The sequence below is a fragment of the Podarcis bocagei genome (assembly GCF_964188305.1).
Source record: "Podarcis bocagei genome assembly, chromosome: 5".
Taxonomy (NCBI): Eukaryota; Metazoa; Chordata; class Lepidosauria; order Squamata; family Lacertidae; genus Podarcis; species Podarcis bocagei.
Genome location: NC_138129.1, coordinates 80869420 through 80893807, shown reverse-complemented (window position 1 = coordinate 80893807; position 24388 = coordinate 80869420). Strand labels below are relative to the sequence as shown.

The following is a 24388-nucleotide window of genomic DNA, read 5'->3' as shown; positions in this document are numbered from 1 at the left end:
ACACACACTCCTTTGAGGAAGAACAATTTATGGACTAAGAGGAGGGAATGAAAGCATTGTAGTTATGATTTGATGCTAGCGACCTTTTAAGCTATCATAAAAATACTTTAAAAGTCACTCCATTCATTCCAGAAAGTGTTCCTTTCAGCCTCGCTTAACTGTGGGGAGCTATTTCAGAATTAATGATCCCCACAGTGTTGTGAGACATCTTCCCAGCTGTTAACAAGGTCATGAATCAAGAAAGCCAATATTATAATTATGGATGAATGGAAGCATAATTGGAATGTCATCACTGAATTCCAATTAAATTCCAATCCCATTGAAACAAGAATAAATGAGCGACATTTCCCCCCAAAAAACTCAACTGTTGAGCTTCTTCATTCTGGGCTGAAAGCAGGGAAATACCATGACAAGTATAGGATTGGATCCAAAAACTGTGAGCAGAAGAAAAGGTCTAAGGAAGTGTGACATTTACAGACACACCCCGCCCCCCAGTATGGGGAAGCAAAACCAGCAATTCCACAATGGTTAGTCGCTCTGTTCTCCACCTGCACATTTGGAAATGCCAGTTGATTATTATTTATGTCAAATGTAGGTGTTTTATGAACTAGGTCATCTAACAAACTCAAGAAGGTATAGTTGAGATGTGTCGCTAAAGAGATGTTTATGAGATATTCAGGAGAACTGTTTACACAGCCAGACCTTGCATAAAGCCCTGGAAACAATGAAGCACATCATTCTTTAGTGACAGAATAATACATCTTCACATTAAAAAACACATCCACACAATAAAACTTTATAAAAGAATGGGGGGAAATTATAAGTTATTTAGGAGACCACTGTAAGCAGGTGGAAACATTAGCAGGATTTTGATTTCACTTGTAGTGTAACAATTATCATGGATAATATGGATTGATATAAAAGTTGGAGTTTCGAAGAATATGTAGTAATAAATGTTTAAAATGGGACCCCATGGAGGGGATGGGGGGGAAGTCCTGAGATTCAGAATAATCTGAATACATGGATATTTATCTGAAGTTTTTTTTTAAATAACTTTGTATTTGTAAAGCTGAATAAACATGATATTTTTTTTTTTTAAAAAAAGCCTACATCCACACAAAAGGTTTCCTTCTAACTTTACAAACTACATGATTCTTCTGAGGGAAATGGGACATAGACAGAGTGGTAGCCATCAGGAAACAAATGAGAAATGCATTAAAACTTCTTTTTAAATTACAGGGTAAACTTGGTGTTCCCGGATTACCAGGATATCCAGGAAGACAAGGTCCAAAGGTGAATTTGCCCTTGTGTTGAAAAATGTACAGCTTTGGTTAGCAGAATATTCTAGGGTTTTTTGTTGTTGTTGTCGGAGAGCCAGTGTGGTGTAGTGGTTAATAGCGGTAGTCTCGTAATCTGGGGAACCGGGTTCGCGTCTCCGCTCCTCCACATGCAGCTGCTGGGTGACCTTGGGCCAGTCACACTTCTTTGAAGTCTCTCAGCCCCATTCACCTCACAGAGTGTTGTGGGGGAGGAAGGGAAAGGAGAATGTTAGCCGCTTTGAGACTCCTGAAGGGGAGTGAAAGGCGGGATATCAAATCCAAACTCCTCTTCTTCTTCTTCTTGGTCTTACTTGGAACATCAGTTTAAAGCAAATGCTTGGATAGTCACTTGTAACTACTAGAAGTCCAAAGGTTATATGCATTTTCCTGACAAAATTGTGAGCCTGGTTCAATGATATAATTCAGTTTTGATGCCCTAATTGTGATGATCATTTTGGTAGCCTAAGACATTCATACAGATATGGATCTCGGATTTGGCAGTTTCCTCCATCGGCCACAGTTGCCATGTAAATGAATAACCTACAACTTGATGGGTGGTGAGTGTTATAAATATCAACCGTGTTCACTCATACAACTACTCAAAAAGCATTTGCAATGATATACGTAATGCTCCCCACGCATCTGGATCATTGCTTGTCAAATGATCAGATTTTTAAAAATGTCATTCTGGTTCGTTGGTCCACTTCGCTGGGCATCTTTCTTTGTTTCTGGGTTCTAACTTTGTGTAATTTACACATCTAGAAAAGGAAAGCACAGACCATTAAGTATTATATGATGCACTGATACAATTATGTACAATGTGATGCTCAGCCATAATAAATGTTGCTCCCCTGCTCCGTGAATTTATGCCATTATACATCAAATTATAATTTTTTTTATAAAAGAAAGAAAGCAGAGAACCGTAACCACTGTGTTCATACTGGATTTTATGCATTGTTCTAGTTCTTATGCAACAATTTGTACTCATGTGATTGCATTTGGAAGTCATCCGTGGAGCGAGCACACATGAAAACCTTAAAATCAGAATGGGTAGCCTAATTTTTCCCTTTAGGAGAATCCTAAGTCACAATATCATGTCTGCTCTGGGAAGACGATATAGGCAAATAGTTTTGATGTAAGTTCTCCACAGGTTAAGTGCTTCCAGGATGACTCCCCAGAGCTTAGAATAGCTTATCAGACTCAGCCCCTCTGTGTGATTTCAGATGTGAGTCCATGAGAGTTTTTGTGTTTACTTGGGGCAGTCCTACAGAATATTCTCCACTACATGCCCCATTGAAATAAGCAAAAAGACTGAAACCGTGGTTGGATCCATATCCTTGATAAAGGGTAGCATTATCTGCGAAAGGGAATATGCATTTTTAATGCTGTTCCCAATTTGTGATTAACAAGGAATCTGTACAACTTTTTTGACAGTGCAATGCATGTAAAAAACAAAAAACCCTGTCATCTTCTGGGATTAACAACTTGAACAACTATCTAGGGGTCCCCCCCCCAACATGTTTACATTGCGTAAGGTATCATTGCCAATACATTTTAGAAAAGTATTACTTTAAATTGTAAAGTAACATTGATTTTTCTTAGCTTTTTAAAATATTGGGTCTGTGCTTATTTTGCTTTTTTCCCATTTCACCTGAGTGAATTCCAAGGTGTTTCGTTTTTTCAGTAAACACTCTGTGTTAATGCGATATAGGGTTACTGCTAAGGAAAGTGTTCATCAAGAATTCAGAAGTAGGTCTTTGATGCACCTGCCTTTTAACCTAAACGTCTGAGATTGCAGTCTCTCTCCCTCCCCATCTCTCTCCCTTGTCTGTCAATGCTTCAAAACTCTATTTGGAAATTTCTTAAGATCAAAGAGATCTTACTTTATTCAGAAGCATGAACACAAATGACATGCACGAACGTCAAAGAAAATGCGTGGCCTTCCTCTCACAAAACAGAGATGTTGGCATGAATTTTACTAAGCTGAGTCTTCATTATACTAAAAATGGAATTAGTTTGCAAGCCGTATTCAGCTTTAAATTCTTTCAACAGTGTACATTGGTATCTCAGATGCTTCAGGTTATGTGTTTTCGGGTTGCGCACCGCGCTGAACCCGGAAGTACTGGAATGGGTTACTTCCAGGTTTCAGCGCGCGCATGCGCAAAAGCACTAAATCGCTCTTTGTGCATGCGCAGAAGCACTGAATGGTGACCCGCACGTATGCATCCTGCACAGATCACATTCGCAACCCGAGGTTCCACTGTATTGGCATTAGATTAGAAGGATGGCTGCAGGACCTCCCAATCTTCTGGCTCTGCTCTACTGAGTGGCTGCAGTGCCAGAGCTGTGCCACTTAAGTTGCAGTCCATTGGTCACCTGCCATCAGCAGTCAAAAGCTTGAGAATAGCAGTAGAAGCAAAAGCTCAGAAACAATGGCCTTGGCAAGCTGGCTGCCATCATGATGACATTTGACAATGATGCCCGACATAACCATGATGGCCCTGTATGCTCAAAACCACACCTTCTCCTGTTGCCCTCATCACTCTAGAGCCATTTCATATTTCCCAGAATGCTTTACCCCAGAATGCTTTGAATGGGTGGGGAGCGGCAATTGCTTTTGTGTGTGTATGGCAGACCAGTGATGTTGCATATAGAGAATTCTGAGGAAGAAAACAATGGCTGTTGAGAAAGAAGGAGTAATAATAATAATAATAATAATAAATTTTATTTATATCCCGCCCTCCCCAGCCAAAGCCGGGCTCAGGGCGGCTAACAACAATCAAATAATCAGTCAAATAATCACACAATCTAAAAATATTTCATTATAAAAATTAATTAAATCAAATTGATGGCAACCAATTAAGCAGAATTATGTGCAGGTTGCCAGAGGAGGGAGTCAGGCTGCGCCCTGACCAAAGGCCTGGCGGAACAACTCTGTCTTGCAGGCCCTGCGGAAAGATGTCAGGTCCCGCAGGGCCCTAGTCTCTTTTGACAGAGCATTCCACCAGTTTGGAGCTGCAGCCGAGAAGGCCCTGGCTCTAGTTGAGGCCAGCCTAACCTCTCTGAGGCCTGGAACCTTGAGGATGTTATTATTTGCAGACCGTAGGTTTCTCTGAGGGGCATACCAGGAGAGGCGGTCCCGTAGGTACGAGGGTCCTAGGCCGTATAGGGCTTTAAAGGTTAAAACCAGCACCTTAAACCTGATCCTGTACTCCACCGGGAGCCAGTGCAGCTGGTATAATACCGGATGAATGTGCTCTCGCAGCGAAGACCCCATAAGGAGTCTCGCCGCGGCATTCTGCACCCGCTGGAGTTTCTGGGTCAGTCTCAAGGGCAGCCCCACGTAGAGCGAGTTACAATAATCCAGTCTGGAGGTGACCGTCGCATGGATCACAGTGGCTAGGTCAGGACGAGAGAGATAAGGGGCCAACTGCTTAGCTTGGCGGAGATGAAAAAATGCCGCCTTTGTTATAGCTGTAATCTGCGACTCCATAGAGAGGGAGGTATCGAAGATTACACCCAAACTCTTAACGGCCGGTGCTGGCACTAATTGCACCCCCGCAAGAGATGGGAGTTGCCCCCTCGATCCCATATCGTCCCGCCCCAGCCAGAGGACCTCTGTCTTCGAAGGATTTAACTTCAACCGGCTCCCACGTAACCATCCAGCCACAGCTTCCAGACATCTGGTCAGTGTGTCTGGGGCCGAGTCAGGATGGCCATCCATCAACAGATAGAGTTGGGTGTCATCAGCATACTGATGGCAACCCAGCCCAAAACTCCGGACAAGCTGGGCGAGGGGGCGCATAAAGATGTTAAAAAGCATCGGGGAGAGAATTGCACCCTGAGGCACTCCACACACCAAGGAGTGGCGTGATGACAATTCCCCCCCAAGCGCCACCCTCTGTCCCCGACCAGAGAGAAACGAGCGCAGCCATTGAAGGACTGTGCCCTGGATCCCCACGTCGGCAAGGCGGTGGTCCAGGAGTTCGTGATCGACCATGTCAAAGGCTGCTGACAGATCTAGAAGAATCAGCAGCCCTGACCCGCCTCGATCCAGCTGCCTGCGGAGATCATCTGTTAGGGCGACCAGAGCCGTCTCGGTCCCATGACCAGCGCGGAAGCCGGACTGGAATGGGTCCAGAGCAGATGTTTCATCCAGAAACCTACCAAGCTGTTCAGCAACCGCTCTCTCAATCACCTTACCCAGGAATGGAAGATTCGAGACCGGGCGGTAATTGGATAGATCTGAGGGATCTAATGATGTTTTCTTTAAGAGCGGACGCACCACCGCCTCCTTCAGTTCCCCTGGGAATATCCCGGTGCCAAGGGACAAATTGATGATATCCCCCAGGGGGGCCCGCACCTCGTCTGGACACGCTCTAATCAGCCATGACGGGCACGGGTCAAGAGGACAGGTGGTGGGCTTTCCAGCTTGGAGGAATCTGTCCACATCGGCTGGAGATATCCGGTCAAAGTGGTCCAATACTGGACCCGAGGACAGTCGAGGGGCCTCCAGTTCCTTTATTGTATCCAAATTGGCAGGGAGGTCATGGCGGAGCAACAGGACCTTCTCCGCAAAAAAGCTCGCAAATGCCTCACAGCTGTGTGTCAGATTGTTATTTAAATTTGGCTGTCCTTCAAGGGACGTTAAAGACCGGATTATACTAAATAATTGCGCCGGGCGAGAGCTAGCGGATGCAATGGAGGCCGAGAAGTAAGACTTCTTAGCAGCCTTCACTGCCATCTCATAGGTTTTCATAAAAACCCTATAAGATGTTCTTGAGGCTCCGTCACGGGCACCCCGCCATACTCGCTCTAGCCGTCTGAGGTCCCGCTTCATTTTCCGAAGCTCCTCGGTAAACCAGGGAGCCCGGTTTCTGCGGGGTCGCAGAGGGCACTTAGGTGCGATCTCATCGATGGCTGCCAGGAGCTGGGTATTCCAGCCCTCAACAAGCTCAGTCAATGAGTCGCCAGGGGGAGCAAGGTCCCGCAAGGCTTGACGGAATCTATCCGGGTCCATCAGCCTCCGCGGGCGAGCCCAAATCGGCTCGCCACCTAAGCAGGGTGGGGGTGGAAAGTCAATCCTGGCTTTCAGAGCGTAGTGATCAGACCATGGCACCTTCATCGAAGGAGACATGATCACATCTATACCGGCGCCAAAGATCAAATCCAGCGTGTGGCCTGCTTGATGTGTGGGGCCCGAAACAAACTGGGAGAGCCCTAGTGTCGCCATGGAAGACACCAGGTCCAGAGCCTGTGAGGAGGGAGTGGCATCAGCGTGGAAGTTGAAGTCTCCCAATACCAATAGGTTAGGGAACTCCAAGGCCCAGCTGGCCACCGCCTCCAGCAGGCCTGACAGGGTGGCTGCTGGTGCGCTAGGTGGCCGGTACACCAGCCAGACAGCCAAGCTCTCCTCGGAGCCCCACACTAGGCCAACACATTCAATGCCGGGGATCGATGGCGATGGTAGAGCCCTGAAAGAACAATCTTCCCGGATTAATACTGCCACCCCTCCCCCCCGGCCCACAGTCCGTGACTGGTGGAGGACGGAGAAACCCGGGGGCGCCATCTCTCGTAAGGTAACAGTTACCCCTTCGCGCACCCAGGTCTCCGTCACACAAGCCAGGTCAACTCCCTGCGAGATAAAGAAATCTCGCAGGGTAGCAGTTTTGTTGCCTATAGACCTGGCATTGCACAACACCATTGTTGCCACAGCTGCCTGTGGTATTGCCCCCACTAACGCATGGAACACGGGTGGTGCTGTGGTCTAAACCACTGAGGCTCTTGGGCTTACCAATCAGAAGTTTGATGGTTCGAATCCCCGTGACGGGGTTAGCTCTCGTTGCTCTGTCCTGGCTTCTGCCAACCTAGCAGTTCAAAAGCATCGCTGCGGCGGGAAGGTAAACGGTGTTTCCGCGCACGCTGGTTTCCATCACGGTGTTCCGTTGTGCCAGAAGTGGTTTAGTCATGCTGGCCACATGACCCAGAAAGCTGTCTGTGGACAAACGCTGGCTTCCTCAGCCTGAAAGCGAGATGATCGCTGCAACCCCATAGTTGCCTTTGACTGGACCTAACTGTCCTGGGGTCCTTCTCCTTTACCTTTTTGGCCAAGACCAAACAACAATGAAGGAAAGAAATTCTACTATTACGTCTAAGGGTACGCCCATCCCACTGGAAGCAAATTCAGCTACTCCCCCTCCTGAGTTTAGTGAAATCATTCCATTTTTCAGGTACTGATTTAACTTCTGCTTGGAGGAAAACCACCCATATTTTAATTTCTGTGATTTTCTCAGCCCTAATATATAGTAGTCCTGATGCTTAAGATGAAGGGGGCCAAAGCTTTTCACTAGTCAAATGCCTTCAGTGCATGTTATTGCCTACAGCTCTGGTATAAGATCAAGACTTGCACGATAGACTAATCCATGGGTAGGCAAACTAAGGCCCGGGGGCTGGATCTGGCCCAATCGCCTTCTAAATCCAGCTCGTGGACGGTCCAGGAATCAGCGTGTTTTTACATGAGTAGAATATGTCCTTTTATTTAAAATTCATCTCTGGGTTATTTGTGGGGCATAGGAATTTGTTCATTAGCCGCCGCCCCAATATAGTCTGGCCCCCCACAAGGTCTGAGGGACAGTGGACCGGCCCCCTGTTGAAACAGTTTGCGGACCCCTGGACTAGTCAATGGGCCCCATCCCATACTTGTTAGTGTAGCTACTGAACTGATCTGAATATAAGCCACCCCAGTTTATCCACCGACAACAACATGATTATAGGTCACACTCAGGTGGCTCCTATAGCAAAACAGGTCTGGGTCTGGAAATTCATCATAAAGAATTAGAAGCTCCCCTTCTCCAAAAAAACAAAGACAAAACAAAACAAAACCACCCAGGCAGAAGTATATTAGAATTGTAGTAATAGTTGCAGGGTCACATAGGAGCCACTACAGCAGATCTCGGGGTGGCTGTTTGTGCTGGGCACCTTCTTCCTTCCCACGCTACTCCTGCTGCCTCCCTGGCCTACTCTTCATCTTAATCAGCAGCAGCAGTGGCAACAGCAGATCCCCAGGCCAGTCGAGCAGAAGGTGGTAGCCAGTAGTGGTGGCAGGTGGCCTGGGGATCTTGATCCTGGCAGCAGGTGCCCCAAGACTGGCAGGCAGAAGAGCCAGTAGAGCTGGGGGCTGCTACTGCAGCCTGTTTTGGCAGCCCCTCTCCAGTTTACCTAGGCTGCCCATCCAGTGCCGCCCATCATGCTGCAGGTCACAGCGCCATCTAGTGGCAGCCATGTGAACTAATGTTTGATGACAGACAAATACAAATATATAGACAGAGATATTTGCAATGATTATGTTGGCTGTTAATGTCCTTTTCCTCAATTGCCCATGGAAATTGGATAACGTAAACTCTTTTGCAGCAGTAACAAAAATATCTCCTAGGAGTAGAATACTGCAAGTTAATGTCTGAGCACAAATATTCTTTATCAGTCTTCCTATTGTTCCATGCCAAAACCCAATTATTATCATCCAGCAAGTATTATCTCATATAGTCATTCAGAAAATAAATTGCTTACAATTATTTCTTAGTATTTCTACAAGTTTCATCTAGTAGCCATTTTTGTTGAAGGGGCTGTTTCAACAATTACTGAAATGAGACATTGGAAACATTTTTCCAAATGAAATTGTCATTATTTTCAAACAGACTTTCTTCTGCCTTCATCAGTGTTATGGACACTGTTTTTAAATTACTGGGAAACCAGGCCTGGTTTGTACATCTAAAACTAATCCAAAACCCAGGAAAAAAATTGAATGTCTTCTTTATTTTATAGGTGTGTGCACTTGAACATACAGACATGCATGCATGAAGTGACATAATGGAATTTATTAACTTAGGGTGGTAGCAGCCAACTAGGTTTTCTACGCAGTGTAGACCCATTGAAATCATTGTATGCAAGTTAGTCATATCCATTAATTTCATCAGGTCTGCTATGATTAGAACCATCACTGGATACAACTCTTACTCAATCACTGGAAACTCATTTTCTTTTATGGTTAAAATGGTGCTATTTGTTCTAAAAGCTCCTTTCTGTGGAGCCCCTGCTCTCTGTTTTGTCCACATTGTTCACACTGATGACAACATGCTTGTTTTCTCTGCCTGCACTAAATTTTATTAAAGTTTGGAAGAAATTATAGAAGGGTTAATATAATATATTGAATATATTTTTTATCAAAAATAAAGAAAACTAATTTAAATAAAAACACAAACCAGAAATAGGAAAAGGAAAACAAAAAAGAAGAAAGAGGGGAAAAAAGGAGAATTTCAGATTCATCATTGGTCAGCTATATATAGAAAATTATTCAAAACATCCACTCCAAGTTAACACCCAACAACTCCACTTTCTGTACATGAATATTTCCTTTGATCCTCAAACCCAGATATCATAGGTTCATTTTATTTTTCATGCAAACAGTCTATAAGGAGTTTCAAACCTTTAGTAAATATTGACAGTGGTTTTTCTCTGATTAAACACATCAGCTTTACAGACTGGTGACAACCTGATTGTAATGGACATGCTTTGACCTTTTTGAGAATTCTGTAGGTCTTGTTTCCACTTGATAATATGTGATATATAATGTTGTGTGACTGGAACTCAACTCAGGGAATGGAACTTCCACTCCTCTGCCCCCTTGCCAAACCTGCTCCAGATGGTATCTCAACTCTCTGGAGCAGATTTCGATGATGCACAGAGGATGGAAAGAGAAGTTGTGTGGTGCTAGCAGAAGTCCATTCTTCTGGAGGGTGTCCTCAGCTAGATATCACCCAGTGACTTGGGGCAGGTTTGACCTAATGAACCCTGTCACTAGAAGCCCTGCTCAAGGACTTCCACCAGTGCAACAGACCCTCTCCCCTTCTTATTCCCTTCACCTAGAGAAGTTGGCTCTGAGCACATGGGAGAAGAGAGGAGAGTGGTCATTCCATCTGGCAAGCTTTAGCGCTTGGGCAGATGGAAAGATTGGAAAAGCACAGCAATGAATCCCACCCTCTGCTTGTCGTAAGGTTGCTTGGGGTGTTGTTGTTTTTAACTGTACCACTCTTGATGTTTTAATGCATTCCGGACATGAAGCATTTTGGTAAGCTACCAGACCGCCATCTATTAATAACCATTTCCACATCAGTTGCTTCAACTGAATAGTATAATGTCTTATATTGCAACACACTACGTAGCTTTCATGTTGTTGTTGTTTTGTGTGATGTCTAGGAAAAAAATATTTTATAAACTACTGTAATTCATAGTGTGTCAATGATTCATCTGTTGCTATTCTTTCTGGTTGGTGGGCATGCAGAAATGGGCCTTTTCTCTGTTGATCCTACAATTATGGAATATGATTCTGAGTGAGACCAGGCAAGGCTGATCCCTCGGCGTGGGCCTGAAAGACTCAGCTTTTCACCATGGACTTTAGGAGTTAGTTATGACCTGTGTTGTAGAAATGGTTTTGTGATAATGGGCCATACACCCAGTTATTGTTATTGCATGCTTTATGTTGGCTTTAAACGTTTTTTTGAAGGATACGGACTTTTAATATATAAAGCACTTGAGGGGGCGGGTGCTCCCCCCCATAAAAAAGCAACTTAGAAGTTTATTCAATATCTAAGTAGGCTTTGAGTAAACCATATAACTGTGTGTCCTCCCCCCTTACAGGGCTCAACTGGGTTCCCTGGATTTCCAGGTTCCAATGGAGAGAAAGGCGCAAGGGTATGATATAATATTCTTCTTAACGTGTTTTATTAATATGCGGAACTCACTGCTAACTGAATTCAAAGGACAGGCAGGATTGGAGATTTAACTGCTAATGCAATAAGAACATTGTACATTCTTGATAGCAACCAAAAGAAATAAGGAATAAGAAGACTGTTGCTCAACAAGATTAAATAGTAATTTCCCCACAAGGAAATCTATTCACCAGCTTCCCATTATCAGAACAACGTGCAGCTCCATAGCAGCAGTGGCTCCCCATTAATTCTGTTATTGACAAATGTTCAGTGAAACAGTGAGATGTAGCTACAAGCTGCTGGCCCTGTTCACACAGTACATACGTCAATGGATATATATTTTTCCTATACTTGCCCCAAAGCGGATAAATAAGATGTAATCTGAGGGTCAAAATGCATGTTTTTAAATATGTCTTTATATTTAATGAAGAGATTTTTTAAAAGAAAAATGAAAGTAATATCACCTGGAGGCTGCGGATCACATGAGGATCACATCAGACCTGTAGCATCAGTTTTAGCACTTTCTTCCCTTGTTGAAAGCCCCTCCTATGAAGCTGGTATTTGCTTTTGGGGAAATCCCAGAGAGCGAGAGACTTGAGGCTAACTTGCAGTTAGTTTCATTGTTAAGGAAAGGAAAAAAACACTGGTTAGAGCATGGTGCTGATAATGCCAAGGTTGCAGACAACTGCATATTCCTGGATTGCAGGGGGTTGGATTACATGATCCTCAGGATCCCCTCCAACTCTACAGTTCTATGATTCAATGAAAGGCAAAGCCCCCTGTGGTGATCCCACAGGGCCCCCGGACGTTTGACGGTCTATTGACCCTGTGCCACCACTATGATTGCTTTCTTTGCTGCCACCAGCACGTTTCTCCTCATGGGTAATCACGGAGTCCAGACAGTTGTTAACATTAACAGATAATCAAGTTTATTTATAGGCATGAACAAGCTTATGGTTTCAGTTAATTTTTCTTAGCAGTTCCTTAATCCTAGTTCCGTAACTGTTCTATGCGTTCCTAACAACTTCAAGCTGATCATTCCAACTATCTATCTGACTCCACCTAACAATTCCTCTCACTCCCTCACCTCACAACGCGACCAACCCACAGACTTAACCTCCCTCTTCCTTCTTCAACTCCCAACTCTCAACTAACTTTCACACAACACCGATTCTCACTCTAACTCCTCCTATCAGTTTCCACTGGCCAATCACATCACACTCATTTTTAACCCTTTCCTTGTGAGCCACCTAGGAGGCAAACGCCACACCCCCTAATGAAGAAGTTCCTCAACTGGCTTGCATCCCCTCCTTTGCTCTCTAGTTTTCTGAGCCAGGGCTCCTCCCCTGTAATCTTCTGCTACGGGGAGCCCCAGAAAACCTCTCTCTGTGCCTGTCTGGCTCATTGCTTGGCAATATGTATCAATCCTTCGCATTCTAGGAGCAAGTGGGGCCAGAGAACCGTCGGCAGAGAAACTGTCATGACGGAGATGCGGGAGAGATGTAGAGTCTGGTTCTCTCTCTGTTGTCTCTGTCAGAGCCTGCATCCAAACTGGAAACCACCTCACCCTGCCCTGTGCTGGGCCACTTGCCTGCTTCTGCCTCTTTGGGATCCTTCAAGCTTCCTCCTTTTAGCAGCTTCCAGCTTGTCCCCTCCTCTGAGGTGTGGCTGGTATCCCACCACCAGGATCCAGAATCTAAGTCATCATCTTCTGTGTTTTCCCTGGGGAGCTCTTGGCCTCCACCATTCTTCCTCATCCAGCCAATCCCTGACACCAGCTCATCCTATTTTATTTTATTTTTTAAAAAGAAAGAAAAAATGCAGTTAATGCAAAGATGCATTTATTTCCACATCCGGTTTGGCCCTGACTCAGTTGAAAAAGCGTTATGTCTGAAGTGACAGGGAAGCAAAATGAAGGTGTCATTATACCTGTGACGATTGCCCCCACTCAATCAAGTCCCCACAAGATGCTGCAGTCATCTAATGATGAATAGAAATCTGGGAAGCAGCCCTTTGTCTGATGGGAAAGTATAAGTAAAGGAGGAAAGAAATAAAGCTTTGACAATTTCACCAGAGGCACTTGAACTTCAGATCATATGGGATGCCATCACCTTTTCCCTTAAGCATCTGGGGCTGGTAAGAAAGTATACAGTGGGGGAGGAAGGGAGAAAACAAGAGAGAGTTCTTCCTATATTCTGTGAATTATCCAGCTAGACTGCAATCTATCCTCAGGGGGATTTCTCTGGCATCTTCTATGCATTCTAATTCCCCAGGACTCTTTTCATATACAGAACCAAACCACCCCAAAACCATTTGTGGCTGAAGCGGCAAATCAACAGCAAGGATGCTGAAGAATACATATTTAAATGGATGTAGAAAGTCAAGACATAGCTGCTTTGTTTATTTGAAGCTGGTGGGTGGAATTTATAATGCAGAGTCTGCAAGCTGTAGAAGGTCACTGCATCACTATCTATAAAGCTCAACTGGACGTGGCTGATCACTTGTGGTTGAAATGTGATGAAGTTATCAAAGGGGAAAGGATGGCTTGGAAATTGTGCTTGATGGCAGCTTAGTGTGCCATTAAGTAAAACTGAAGTAATGTATATCATTACTCTGCCGACCACTACATTTTATGAAGCAGAAAAACAGGCGTGCAGATTCACCAGTTTAAATCTGAAACTGATGAGAGACAATTGTATTTACAGCATTCTCACAAGCTTCCTTACTATATTCCCCCCCCCTTCCAACTGATTACTGCGGTGAATAGATTTACAGCTAGGAAATGCATACAGCAGCTTCCAAGATGTGGTTTTCTGGGCCTATGGCAAGGAAAGAGTTAAACTCCTTCACCTCACCCTGCTGCCCCTCCTGTTGCCCCAAGAGTGCTCAGGTGGCAGAGGCAGGGGGTGGGTTGCAAGGGAGAAGGGGAAGGGTTAAGCACTCTCTGCAATATACCCAATCTCTCCTGCGAATGCTCTCTGCTCCCATGTGAGCATGGCAAGAGAAACCTGGGTTGCGGCGTGTTTCCTTATGACTTGTAATTCTGCCCTTTAAGAAGAGAGATAAATATTTGAAGAAGCTATTTATGAAAACTTAAAATGCAAGGCAAGTCATCAGGTGTCCTGTGTAACTTTTGATCCTGTAGTCGAGTTCTGCTGTGCCCTTTTGAAGTAGCAAAGCCACCTTCTCGACCAAAAAACGAAAACACCCCTCCATCGAACGATAAGATTAATTTGTGTGAACTTTCTTTGGCAGGGCTTGCACGGAAAACCTGGCCCAAGGGGACAGCGAGGACCAACTGTACGTACTGTGCATTTTTCCTACACCTTCCCTTTAATGTTATCTCATGCATTTCCATATTAATTGCTATCCTGGCCATATTCAGAAGGTTGCCTTTATATCCTTTGCCGCTGTAGCACATGATAATAAAAAATAACGAATTGCATATCTTTTGTGACTCAATAGGGACCACGTGGGTCAAGAGGCGCAAGAGGCCCAACTGGGAAACCTGGCCCCAAGGTAACGTGACCGAATCGAGGAAGCAATTTCACTTTTAGCTCTTCCTCTTAATGAAAGCGTGCATTTCATCTCTGAACGATTTGCTCTTTTCCAGGGCACGGCTGGCAGTGATGGACCCCCTGGCCCACCAGGTGAAAGGGTAGGCAAGGAACAATTTAGATTTCGTTTCCATCTCTCTTTCTCTAGCCAGCACCTTCCCTGGTTGGAATTGCAGGGAAGGCGTATACCCTTCCTGCGAGGCGGGAAAGTGTTTTTGTATGAGAACCGATACTCAAATGGATGAAAGTTGGGTCTTCACTACTTCTGAGTGAAGTATTTATGTATTCCCCACCACCACCCTTTATTCGATTCACACCCTCTTCCATTTGTGACTATACTAAGCTCTATTTTGCCACCAACCCTTTAATTTCCTTAATTATTTCTGTTTGTAACTTACCACTTGGGACAAATTAAAGCACATAAAAATGAAGGTTGTCATAGATGCTAACAGTACAGTTTATCTGTGCATGTCTGCTGAGATGTAAGTCCCACTGAGGTCAGCAGGACTTGCTCTCTGATAAGTGTGCTTAGGATTGCAGGGAAATGTGCATTTAATCAAGAAATTCATTTGTCTATTGAGGCTGCAATCTTGTGTGCACTTACCTAAGAGGAAACACCATCAAAACCAGTGTGATTAACTCCTGCATAATTATGCATTGGGTTCAGCTGTATACAGTGGCGTAGAATGGGGGGTGCAGGGGGGGCCGGCCGCACCGGCCGCAACATCTGGGGGTTAGGGTTAGGGGGCGCAAATCCATGGGTTAGGGGGCGCAAATCCATGGGTTAGGGGGCGCAAATTACTTGCCTTGCCCCGGGTGCTGACAACCCACGCTACGCCACTGGCTGTATAAATTTGCATATAGTCCAAAACATTGCTAACACTTTGGACTGCAGTTAAGTCCCATTGAAATCAATTTGGAAAGTTAGCCATGAGTAGATGAAGACTGTTTGGAACCTGCTTTTTGTTTCTGAATAGTGAATACCTGGGAGGCTTCAGCAAACAGAGCGTGGTCTGACATGATGAGGGTCTGAAGTTGAAGCCAGATACAACCTTATTGGAAATTAGTGAGGGCCATGCGCCTAAAAAATAAATAAACCAGATCAAGTGTCTCCTTGTTGGAATCCCAGTGCTATTGTTAAGTTGTAGATATTTGTGGAATTCAAAGTAACCTCCTTACTCTGGGGATTGCACTTGCTACAAGCATGATATTCCATCATAGGACTAGTCTTAGCTGTTCTTCTCTATTGCTGAGAACACATCCTTGTGGTACATTTAGATAATGTTAGACTTTGTACTTAGTGGTCTTGTGGAAAGGGGCAACTTTCGATGGTAATGTGGTAACTTACTTCAAAATGTGGTAAGCCAGCCCTTCTGCAATTTGGGGTCCCTCCCATTCATTCGGCTACGTGAGGCCAAGGACTTCTGGTGCAAAGTTCAGCCTGGGCTTCCTATTCTCTTCAGCTCCACATATCCTCATCTCTTTCCACAGGGAGATTCCTCTCCATTGAAGTGAATAAGCAAGGTGTAGTGGGGAAGGCAAATTCAATGGGTATTAGTGACCTGCATTGGCAAGGAGGCTTGTTGCCAGGTTCTCCTGTGCCCAATGAGGATTCCACATGCTTATTGCAATTTTGAGAGCTATTAACACAGAACAGCTTTCAGCTATCACAGTGCCTGCTTGTGGGACATTTGGAAAATCCTATCAGTCAACTTAATGCTGTTGATTATGTGCATCAAATAATGTTAGCATAATCTATTGTCCTCATATCAGTTAATACCTTTTAAGTAATCTTTTCATATACTTACCGTGGGGGTTCCTTTTAAGAGGAATTTGCAGAGTTTTTTTATTGTTTATTATTATTATTATTAGTGTGTGTGTGTGTGTGTGTGTGTGTGTGTGTGTGTGTGTGTGTGTAGAGCATTTGCTAAGAGATTTTAAGTGCAGCAGGTTCTGAGGGTTTTCCTAAGTAAAACTAATTAGATTTTTGAAATGTTTTTGGCTTTCTGAACCGAAGCTAATAAAAAGTGTTTTTGCCAGCAGAACTGTTATCACCAAATAGGGCTTTACAAACTAGCCATCTAGGATCTTGTATACCAACTGACCAGATGTAATTTCTTTTAAAAAACAACACACTGGCCAAATGCATTTTTGTTGGCTCAAAAGTACCTGCTTTTGAATGGGCTGCTTATTATTAAACTGCAAGTCATCCACACTGCAGTAAACACACATTGCCATGTAATAAATGGTACCTTGGAAGATTTATTATACAGTGGACTGTGATTTCCAATTGCAATACACAAGGAACTAGGCCTCATTTACAAGTTCCAGCAGCAGGCATTGATGTAGCAGGCAGGCATTGCTTATCACATAACCCTTATCCCATGGACCTCCCTATAAGCAACTCTGGGGGAAGTTCTGTGCTACTGGGAGATGTTCCACACTATATAAATGGGAAACAATCCATATGATCCCAATAAAGCCTACCACACAAAAGCAGTTTTTGGCAATAACCAACCAACTGGCAATGGGCAGATTTCCCTAATCTGATCCAGAATTATCTGACCCACTGAATGTTCTGAAATTAACCCAGGTTTTTGGATCTGCACCTGAGATCTCTAGGCCCCGGTATACACCCAATGACACACCCTCCAACATTTCTCCCATAAAAATAGGGACGTCCTATTCAGTAATAATTATACCCCAGCCATCTGATTAGGTTACCGCAGCCACTCTAGGCGGCTTCCGAAATATATAAAACATGACAAAACATTAAACAACTTCCCTAAACAAGGCTGCCTTCAGATGTCTTCTAAAGGTTACTTATCTCCTTGGCTTGGGGGTCACATAACTCCCTACCCTCCAACATTTCTCCAATGAAAATAGGGACATCCTAAGAAAAGGAGAGACATTCTAGGATCAAATCAGAAACTGGGACGGCTTCTGTAAATCTGGGAGTGTCCCTGAAAATTAGGGACACTTGGAGGGTCTGAGATTGCCCCCTGTAGACTTAGAATGAACATATCCAGTCTGCCAACTGCAATTCCATGTGAACATTTTCTCATTTCACATGCAGTTGCCAAACCATATTGCCTATAGATGAACCACAGTAAACACATGGCAGACAGTGCCACTGTCGAGACTGGATCCAGCTCACTCGCTGCCATTTGAATTAACAGACTCACGCACTGAAAGATCGTCTGTTGAAAGTAACAGCTTCCCTCACACTAATTGCATCACCCTGTTGTGCCTCATGTTGCGATAATCCAGGCTCCAGCTGGCAATAGACTGAGCATCAACAGAAAAACTGACAATGAACCAATCAAGGGAGATTTTTTTCTCTCCCCTCCGTTCTGTATTCAATTTGCTTCTTCCTACTCGAGTGCTATGAAAACACTGTATAAGCTTTTCCATAAACATCTCCCTCAGCCCTATAATAAAATCTGTGTGGTTTTGCATTAATATTCAAAGGTAAACATCAAAGCCCTGCTGTAAAAGATCATTTCACAAAAGTGAATGCTAACACTTTGGTTTAGGAAGCCTTTTATTTACATAGAGAAATGCATTAGAGAAACCCATGGAAAATCTGGTATCTGGTTAATAGGCCACTCTTCAGTTTTCAACACAGCTCATCTTTCGCCAAGCCTGTGCTCTCCGGGATTTTTGGACTACAACTCCCAAACTCCTGGTGAGCACCAGCTTGGCAAAGACTGGCATAGCACCTACGTTTTATGGTCCCAGTCATAATTCTTTGTGGTCCCTATGGGCAATGGATGTCCTGCAAGGAGGCTAAGTGAGAAAATTGACAGAAGTGTGAATGTGGGAATTGTGTGTGTGTGTGTACTTGCAAGCACATGTATCATGCAGGTATGCTTGTTGAGGAACTGTACAGTGGTGCCCCGCAAGACGAATGCCTCGCAAGAAAGAAAACCCGCTAGACAAAAGGGTTTTCCGTTTTGGAGGTGCTTCGCAAAACGAATTTCCTATGAGCTTGCTTCGCAAGACAAAAATGTCTTGCGAGTTCCTGCGGGGTTTTTTTTCCTTCCCCCCTTTTTCCCAAGCTGCTAAGCTGCTTATCAGCTGATCCTAAACCGCTAAGCCGCTTAACAGCTGATCCGCTAAGCCGCTTATCAGCTGATCTGCTAAGCTGCTAATAGCGCTAATCCGCTAAGCCGCTAATGGGCTTGCTTCGCAAGATGAAAAAACCGCAAGACGAAGAGACTCGCGGAACGGATTCTTTTCGTCTTGTGAGGCACCACTGTACTTTATTCATCTGTAGGCACGTTTGCAAAGATTTTTCAGGTGCATTTTATAAAGCAGCTTGTCTCAAATTATTGTTACTAATATCTCTTTTTTTATCAAAATTAAAACATTAACCTAAATAAAAACACAAACCGAAAAGAAAAGAAAAAAGAGAATAGAAAAGGATAGAGACGTAGATAATGGATAAAGGACAAAAGGAAAGAGAAAGGAAAAGAGAGAGAATATTGAAAGAAGAAGGAAGGAAGGAAGGAAGGAAGGAAGGAAGGAAGGAAGGAAGGAAGGAATTATAGAGTTGGAAGGAACCCCAAGAGTCATCTAATCCAACCCCCTGCAATGCAGGAATCTCAGCTAAAGCATCCATGACTGATGGCCCATCCAACCTCTGCTTATAAACCCCTATAAACCCCTTACATACACTATTTCCACAGCATTCCCCTGATCCACCAAGTTTGAGGAAGGAAGGAAGGAAGGAAGGAAGGAAGGAAGGAAGGAAGGAAGGAAGTCTAATAAAAATATTGTTCAAATTTGACTAGCAGAACTCTTCAGAACAAAACAGAAACATCAAATGATACGTCCAAAATATCTATACAATGTCTTGCGCTGTCTAGCAGAGGCTCAGCATCTTACAAAATGTGACATAATTCCCACAGACCTAGAAGCAGAGGTCTATCTCTTCCTACAGCATCTATTTTTAGCCCGGAGCTGTTTTCTCTCTCTCAGTCAGGGAGGGTCTTTTACATGTCCTTACTTCACAGAGCCCTGAGACAAAAGGCATGAAGGCAACTCCCTTTAAAATAGAGATTTGCAACCCAATACTTTCACCACATGAGCTAAGGTTACAACACTCAAAGGTTAGCTACCAGAGAACAACAATCAGTTAATTATCAACTCAGCAAGAGCTCAGAGTGCTCTCCTTGGCTTTAATATAGCTCTGTGGAAAAAACCCATGTTAAACCTTTTCACCAATACACATTTAGGCATTCACATTATACTTAACATAACTTAACGAGGGTTACAAATACAAAGTAGACAAAATATCCACGTAACATTGACCTTTCCTTTCCAATGCAGAGCAAGTATACAATTCTTTACACTTACCATGCCTCATGTTTATATTTTTTATTTTCTTTTTCTTCTTTTTAAATTATTCAGTGTATAACAACCAGTACAAACAAGGGAAAAGATACCAAAACAAAATCACAACTTACCCCTCTCATGTTGTTTCATGTTTGTATTCACAAGTATATAAACACTGGGTGTGATAGAGCTGAAGAACTAAATAAGGCACTCTGGTGTATAAGGAAAAATGGAAGGCAGAGATAACAAGATGCAGTAAAAAAATCATTGATAGGAAAATAGTCCTTAGTCACTACATATTGCTAGAAGAGACTGTTCACACACAAAAGCAGAAAAACCCTCCCAATTTTTAAAGGGCACTTTTATCAGTAGTTGAATGGTTTCTGTCTCTTGTTGAACTATTCAGGAATGAAGAAATCAGATGAGGTGTAAAGGACAGGCAGAAAATAAAGTTAAAATGGCATAAAATATAATACAATGTGAAACTGGTATTTCAAATCATTGTTTTCCTATTGTTTTGTAGAGGCAGTGTAGTGTAATGGTTAAGGTGTCAGGCTAGGACTGAGAAGACTCAGGTTCAAATTTCCATGAAACTCACTAGGCAACCTTAGCTCTCAGCCTTGCCTACTTTGCAGGACTGTTGTGATGAATAACATTGGAAAGGAGAGGGAGCTATGTCTACTGCCTTGAATTTCCTAGGTACAAAGATAGAGTATAAATGTAATGAATGAATGAATGAATGTAACCCATCCATCCCAAGGGCCGGAAATCAGTAAACACTTGTGAATTAAGACCAATTATATTTAAGAAGTGTCATACTTTGATGATCAAAAACATAAAAGGGAAATACATAAAAAAACAACAACAAACCATGATTGCATGTGATATTATGTGCCTTACTTCGAAATGTGGGGAAGGGCACTCTTTCATATAATCTGAGCAATTTTATATGTGTGTGTGTGTGTGTGTGTGTGTGTTTTCAGGTGATTCTAACTTCAGGCAAATGTGTTTTTTGTTTGTTGGTTTGTTTTTCCTTCATAAGCAGTTTTCTGAACCTTAATTTGTTTTGAGCTGTAATGCTGTCAGCTGAGTGTAGGAATTGTAGATCTTGCCATAAAAGCTCTGCCTAGCCGCCACCTGGCTGAGCATGAACCAAATATAGATGCTAGCTGTACTATCACAAGGATCCAGGTCTGCTTCCTGTCTTTTTTGTTGTTTCATCCTTTAATAATAATAATAATAATAATAATAATAATAATAATAATAATAATAATAATTTATTTGTACCCCGTCCTCCCCAGCCAGAGCCGGGCTCAGGGCAACTAATATCATGAAACCAAGGCAGTATACAAAGAACATCAGAACATAAAAACAGGCAATCAATTAGTTAAAATACATCTTAAAATTAGTTCAAAGCAAATTAAAATCTGGACAGATGGCAGTCCACTGGTAAAATTGAGAGTGGTTAACATTCTCCAGGACCAACTGTTACCACTGGTCTTATAAAGGACCTGTGAGCAGTCTAGGAGGCCTCTTTAATGCTTGTTCTTATACAGAAAGAAAAGAATCAGACTGAACCCCTACCAAAGGCCTAGCAGAGCAGCTCCGTCTTGCAGGCCCTGCGGAAAGATGTCAAATCCCGCAGGGCCCTGGTCTCTTGTGAGAGAGCATTCCACCAGGCTGGGGCCACAGCCGAAAAGGCCCTGGCTCTGGTCGAGGCAAGTCTAATCTCTCTGGGGCCTGGGATCTTCAGGGTGCAGACCTTAAGGTCCTCCGTGGGGCATACCAGGAGAGGCAGTCCCATAGGTGCGAGGGTCCTAGGCCGTATGCATGCAGAATCCTTTCCATGTACATTCCTCATAAGAGTTTCTACAGCAGCTGCAAGAGGCAGCTGAAATTTGACTCTTACCATGAATTTCATTCAATGCCAGGCTGCAACAAGAGAATTCAAAGAACTCTGAGATATTCTGTCCTCTTCACCAGAGTAGCAGAGAAACACTTCACAAGGAATTGCAGTCACAGGGCTGACTTTCCCATGAACCTTAACTTAAAAAAATAAATAGCAGGAAGGCATATAATTTTGACATCTTTTGCCTCAGGTGCAGAAATGTCTAAAATAACCTGTGCTTCTGTATGTGGGTTGCATACACATTCCTGGCTTAAAATGAAGCTGGTTTGTTGGTTTTTCTCGATTCAGGTGGAAGCTGGTTTTTGAGAAAATGCCTCAAAGCACAGTACTTCATAAGGAACAACAACATAGATACGGATTATGGCTAACTTCGTATATATACTGCTTCCCAAACCAGTGGTGGGAGTACCCTGGATACAGAATACATTACTTGGGAGGAAGGCTGAACACACACACCATATAATAATAATTTTGTTATTTGTACCCCGCCCATCTGACTGGATTGCCCCACCCACTCTGGACGGCTTCCAACATATAGAAAAACATAATAAAATACCTATTTAAAGGACATGGTTTTGCCAAAAGAATCATGGGAACTGTAGTTCAGTTGCTCACAGAGGTACAGTTGCCAGCACCCTTAACACACTACAGCTCCCAGGATTTTGTACAGTATGTGTGTGCTTTGAATGTATGGTGTACACTGCCTAAGTCTCATGGCATTCAGTAGGGCTCACTTCTCAGCAGACATACATAGGATTGTGCTCTAATGCTGATCCTAGGTAATATTTATTTTTGTAACCAAATTAATAACTGGAATTGCTTACAGAAATTTGGCCACTGGCATTGTGCTGAAACGACACATCCTATGCTAAACAGAGCGAGACAAGCCTTGCACTGTCTCATCTGTATACAAGTAATTTTGCCCAGATGTTTAGGTGTGTGTTGGAATATATTTGCGGAGACAAAAACATTTTTCACTGCGGCCCCCACCTTGTCAACAGCCACGGGCAGGCATTAGTTTAACATTTCCCACAGGTTGGTTGCATCACAAATTTCTCTCCAAAATATTTGTGCTCTTTCCATACCACCTCTGCTGCTGCTGCTAACATTTTTTTTTGTTTTGCTTTTGCTTTTCTGATCGATTTTAGGGCCCACAAGGACCCCAGGGGCCTGTTGGATTTCCTGGACCAAAGGGACCTCCTGTAAGTATTTTCTCAAAATAAATGCAATGCTTATTCAGCAAATGGGATGCAGAAATAAAGACTGGTTGCTAAGCACAATCAGAAGGGTTTGTGAAGAACAATGGCCAGAAGATTCCTTATTCCAATTCCAGTATCCAGGTTGCCAGTTTTTCACATATCTTCTCTTCTAGATGGATACATAACGATCCCTGGGCATCCTTGCACAGAATGGCAGAACGATCTAAACCCCCTTTGTGCAAGGCTGGACAGTTGGATTGCGTAGAGGCATCCCTCCACCTAGCCTTGTTGGCTTCTCTATCTGCTGCCAGACCTGACGCAGAGCTCTCTCTCCCATCTGCCAAAGAGGCTTTTGGGGGCAGGGATCCCAAGATGTCCCAGCTGCTATCATATGACAGCATTGGCCCAATTTGAAGCTGATCACTGTGCCAGCTCCCGGCTGCCCCTCATCCACTTTCCACCCCACCAGGGCTGCAGACATGGCAGTAGCCCCGCCACTCCATAAAGCCATGTGGAGAGACTTAGGAATGTTCCCTATGCCCCACTGAATTTAAAGGTTCTTGCCTCTCCAAAGTTTGCAGCTTGTGTTATTTGTGCACAGTTGCTCCTCAAGAAAGATCAGCTCAGAGCAGTTCAATAGTGCTTTTCCTGGTACAGTGGTACCTCGGGTTACAGACGCTTCAGGTTACAGACTCCGCTAACCCAGAAATAGTACATCGGGTTAAGAACTTTGCTTCAGGATGAGAACAGAAATCATGCGGTGACAGCGCAGTGGCAGCAGGAGGCCCCATTAGCTAAAGTGGTGCTTCAGGTTAAGAGCAGTTTCAGGTTAAGAACGGACCTCCGGAACGAATTAAGTTCTTAACCCGAGGTACCACTGCATATGAAGTAGGTAAAACCGTTTAGCAAGTACTGTAGCTCCCATCAACCTGCTGCTACAATGAAACAAACATTAAAGGCAAAAGTGTTTGCTGGGAAATCTGATAACAATGATAGGACATGTCTGGGAACAAACAACTGAAGCTGTATAAATAAATAAAAAAATCAGAAGCGTATATAAGGTGAGTTTCTGTTCTGTGTAGCTACAGTGTATTAAAAAGTGTGCTATATGACTCCTGCTTTTCCTGCAACCTTAGCTGAAATGCGTTTTTGCTCATTCTGTGTAACATAACCCTGACAATGCAATTTGTAGCCTTCATTGTGCACACCTGGTTTGCTGCTGAAAATTTTGTGCAAACTCTAAATAAGGCAGTTTGCAGGGTAAAGACGTCCATTGAAAACTTGTCATCATCCCAACCAG

The 24388-nt window shown here is 43.6% G+C and overlaps 1 protein-coding gene across 4 annotated transcripts in view; it reads left to right on the top strand.

Annotated features, from left to right (window-relative positions):
• The window catches only part of COL11A1 (collagen type XI alpha 1 chain), a 261102-nt gene that overhangs the window by 154366 nt on the left and 82348 nt on the right, over positions 1 to 24388 (top strand). For all 4 annotated transcript variants that reach the window (XM_081194925.1, XM_081194923.1, XM_081194924.1 and 1 more), the window contains 6 exons: positions 1240 to 1293; positions 11013 to 11066; positions 14339 to 14383; positions 14549 to 14602; positions 14697 to 14741; positions 23038 to 23091. In XM_081194925.1, the coding sequence (XP_081051051.1) occupies positions 1240 to 1293; positions 11013 to 11066; positions 14339 to 14383; positions 14549 to 14602; positions 14697 to 14741; positions 23038 to 23091 (306 nt within the window). The remainder of the gene's footprint in view (positions 1 to 1239; positions 1294 to 11012; positions 11067 to 14338; positions 14384 to 14548; positions 14603 to 14696; positions 14742 to 23037; positions 23092 to 24388) is intronic.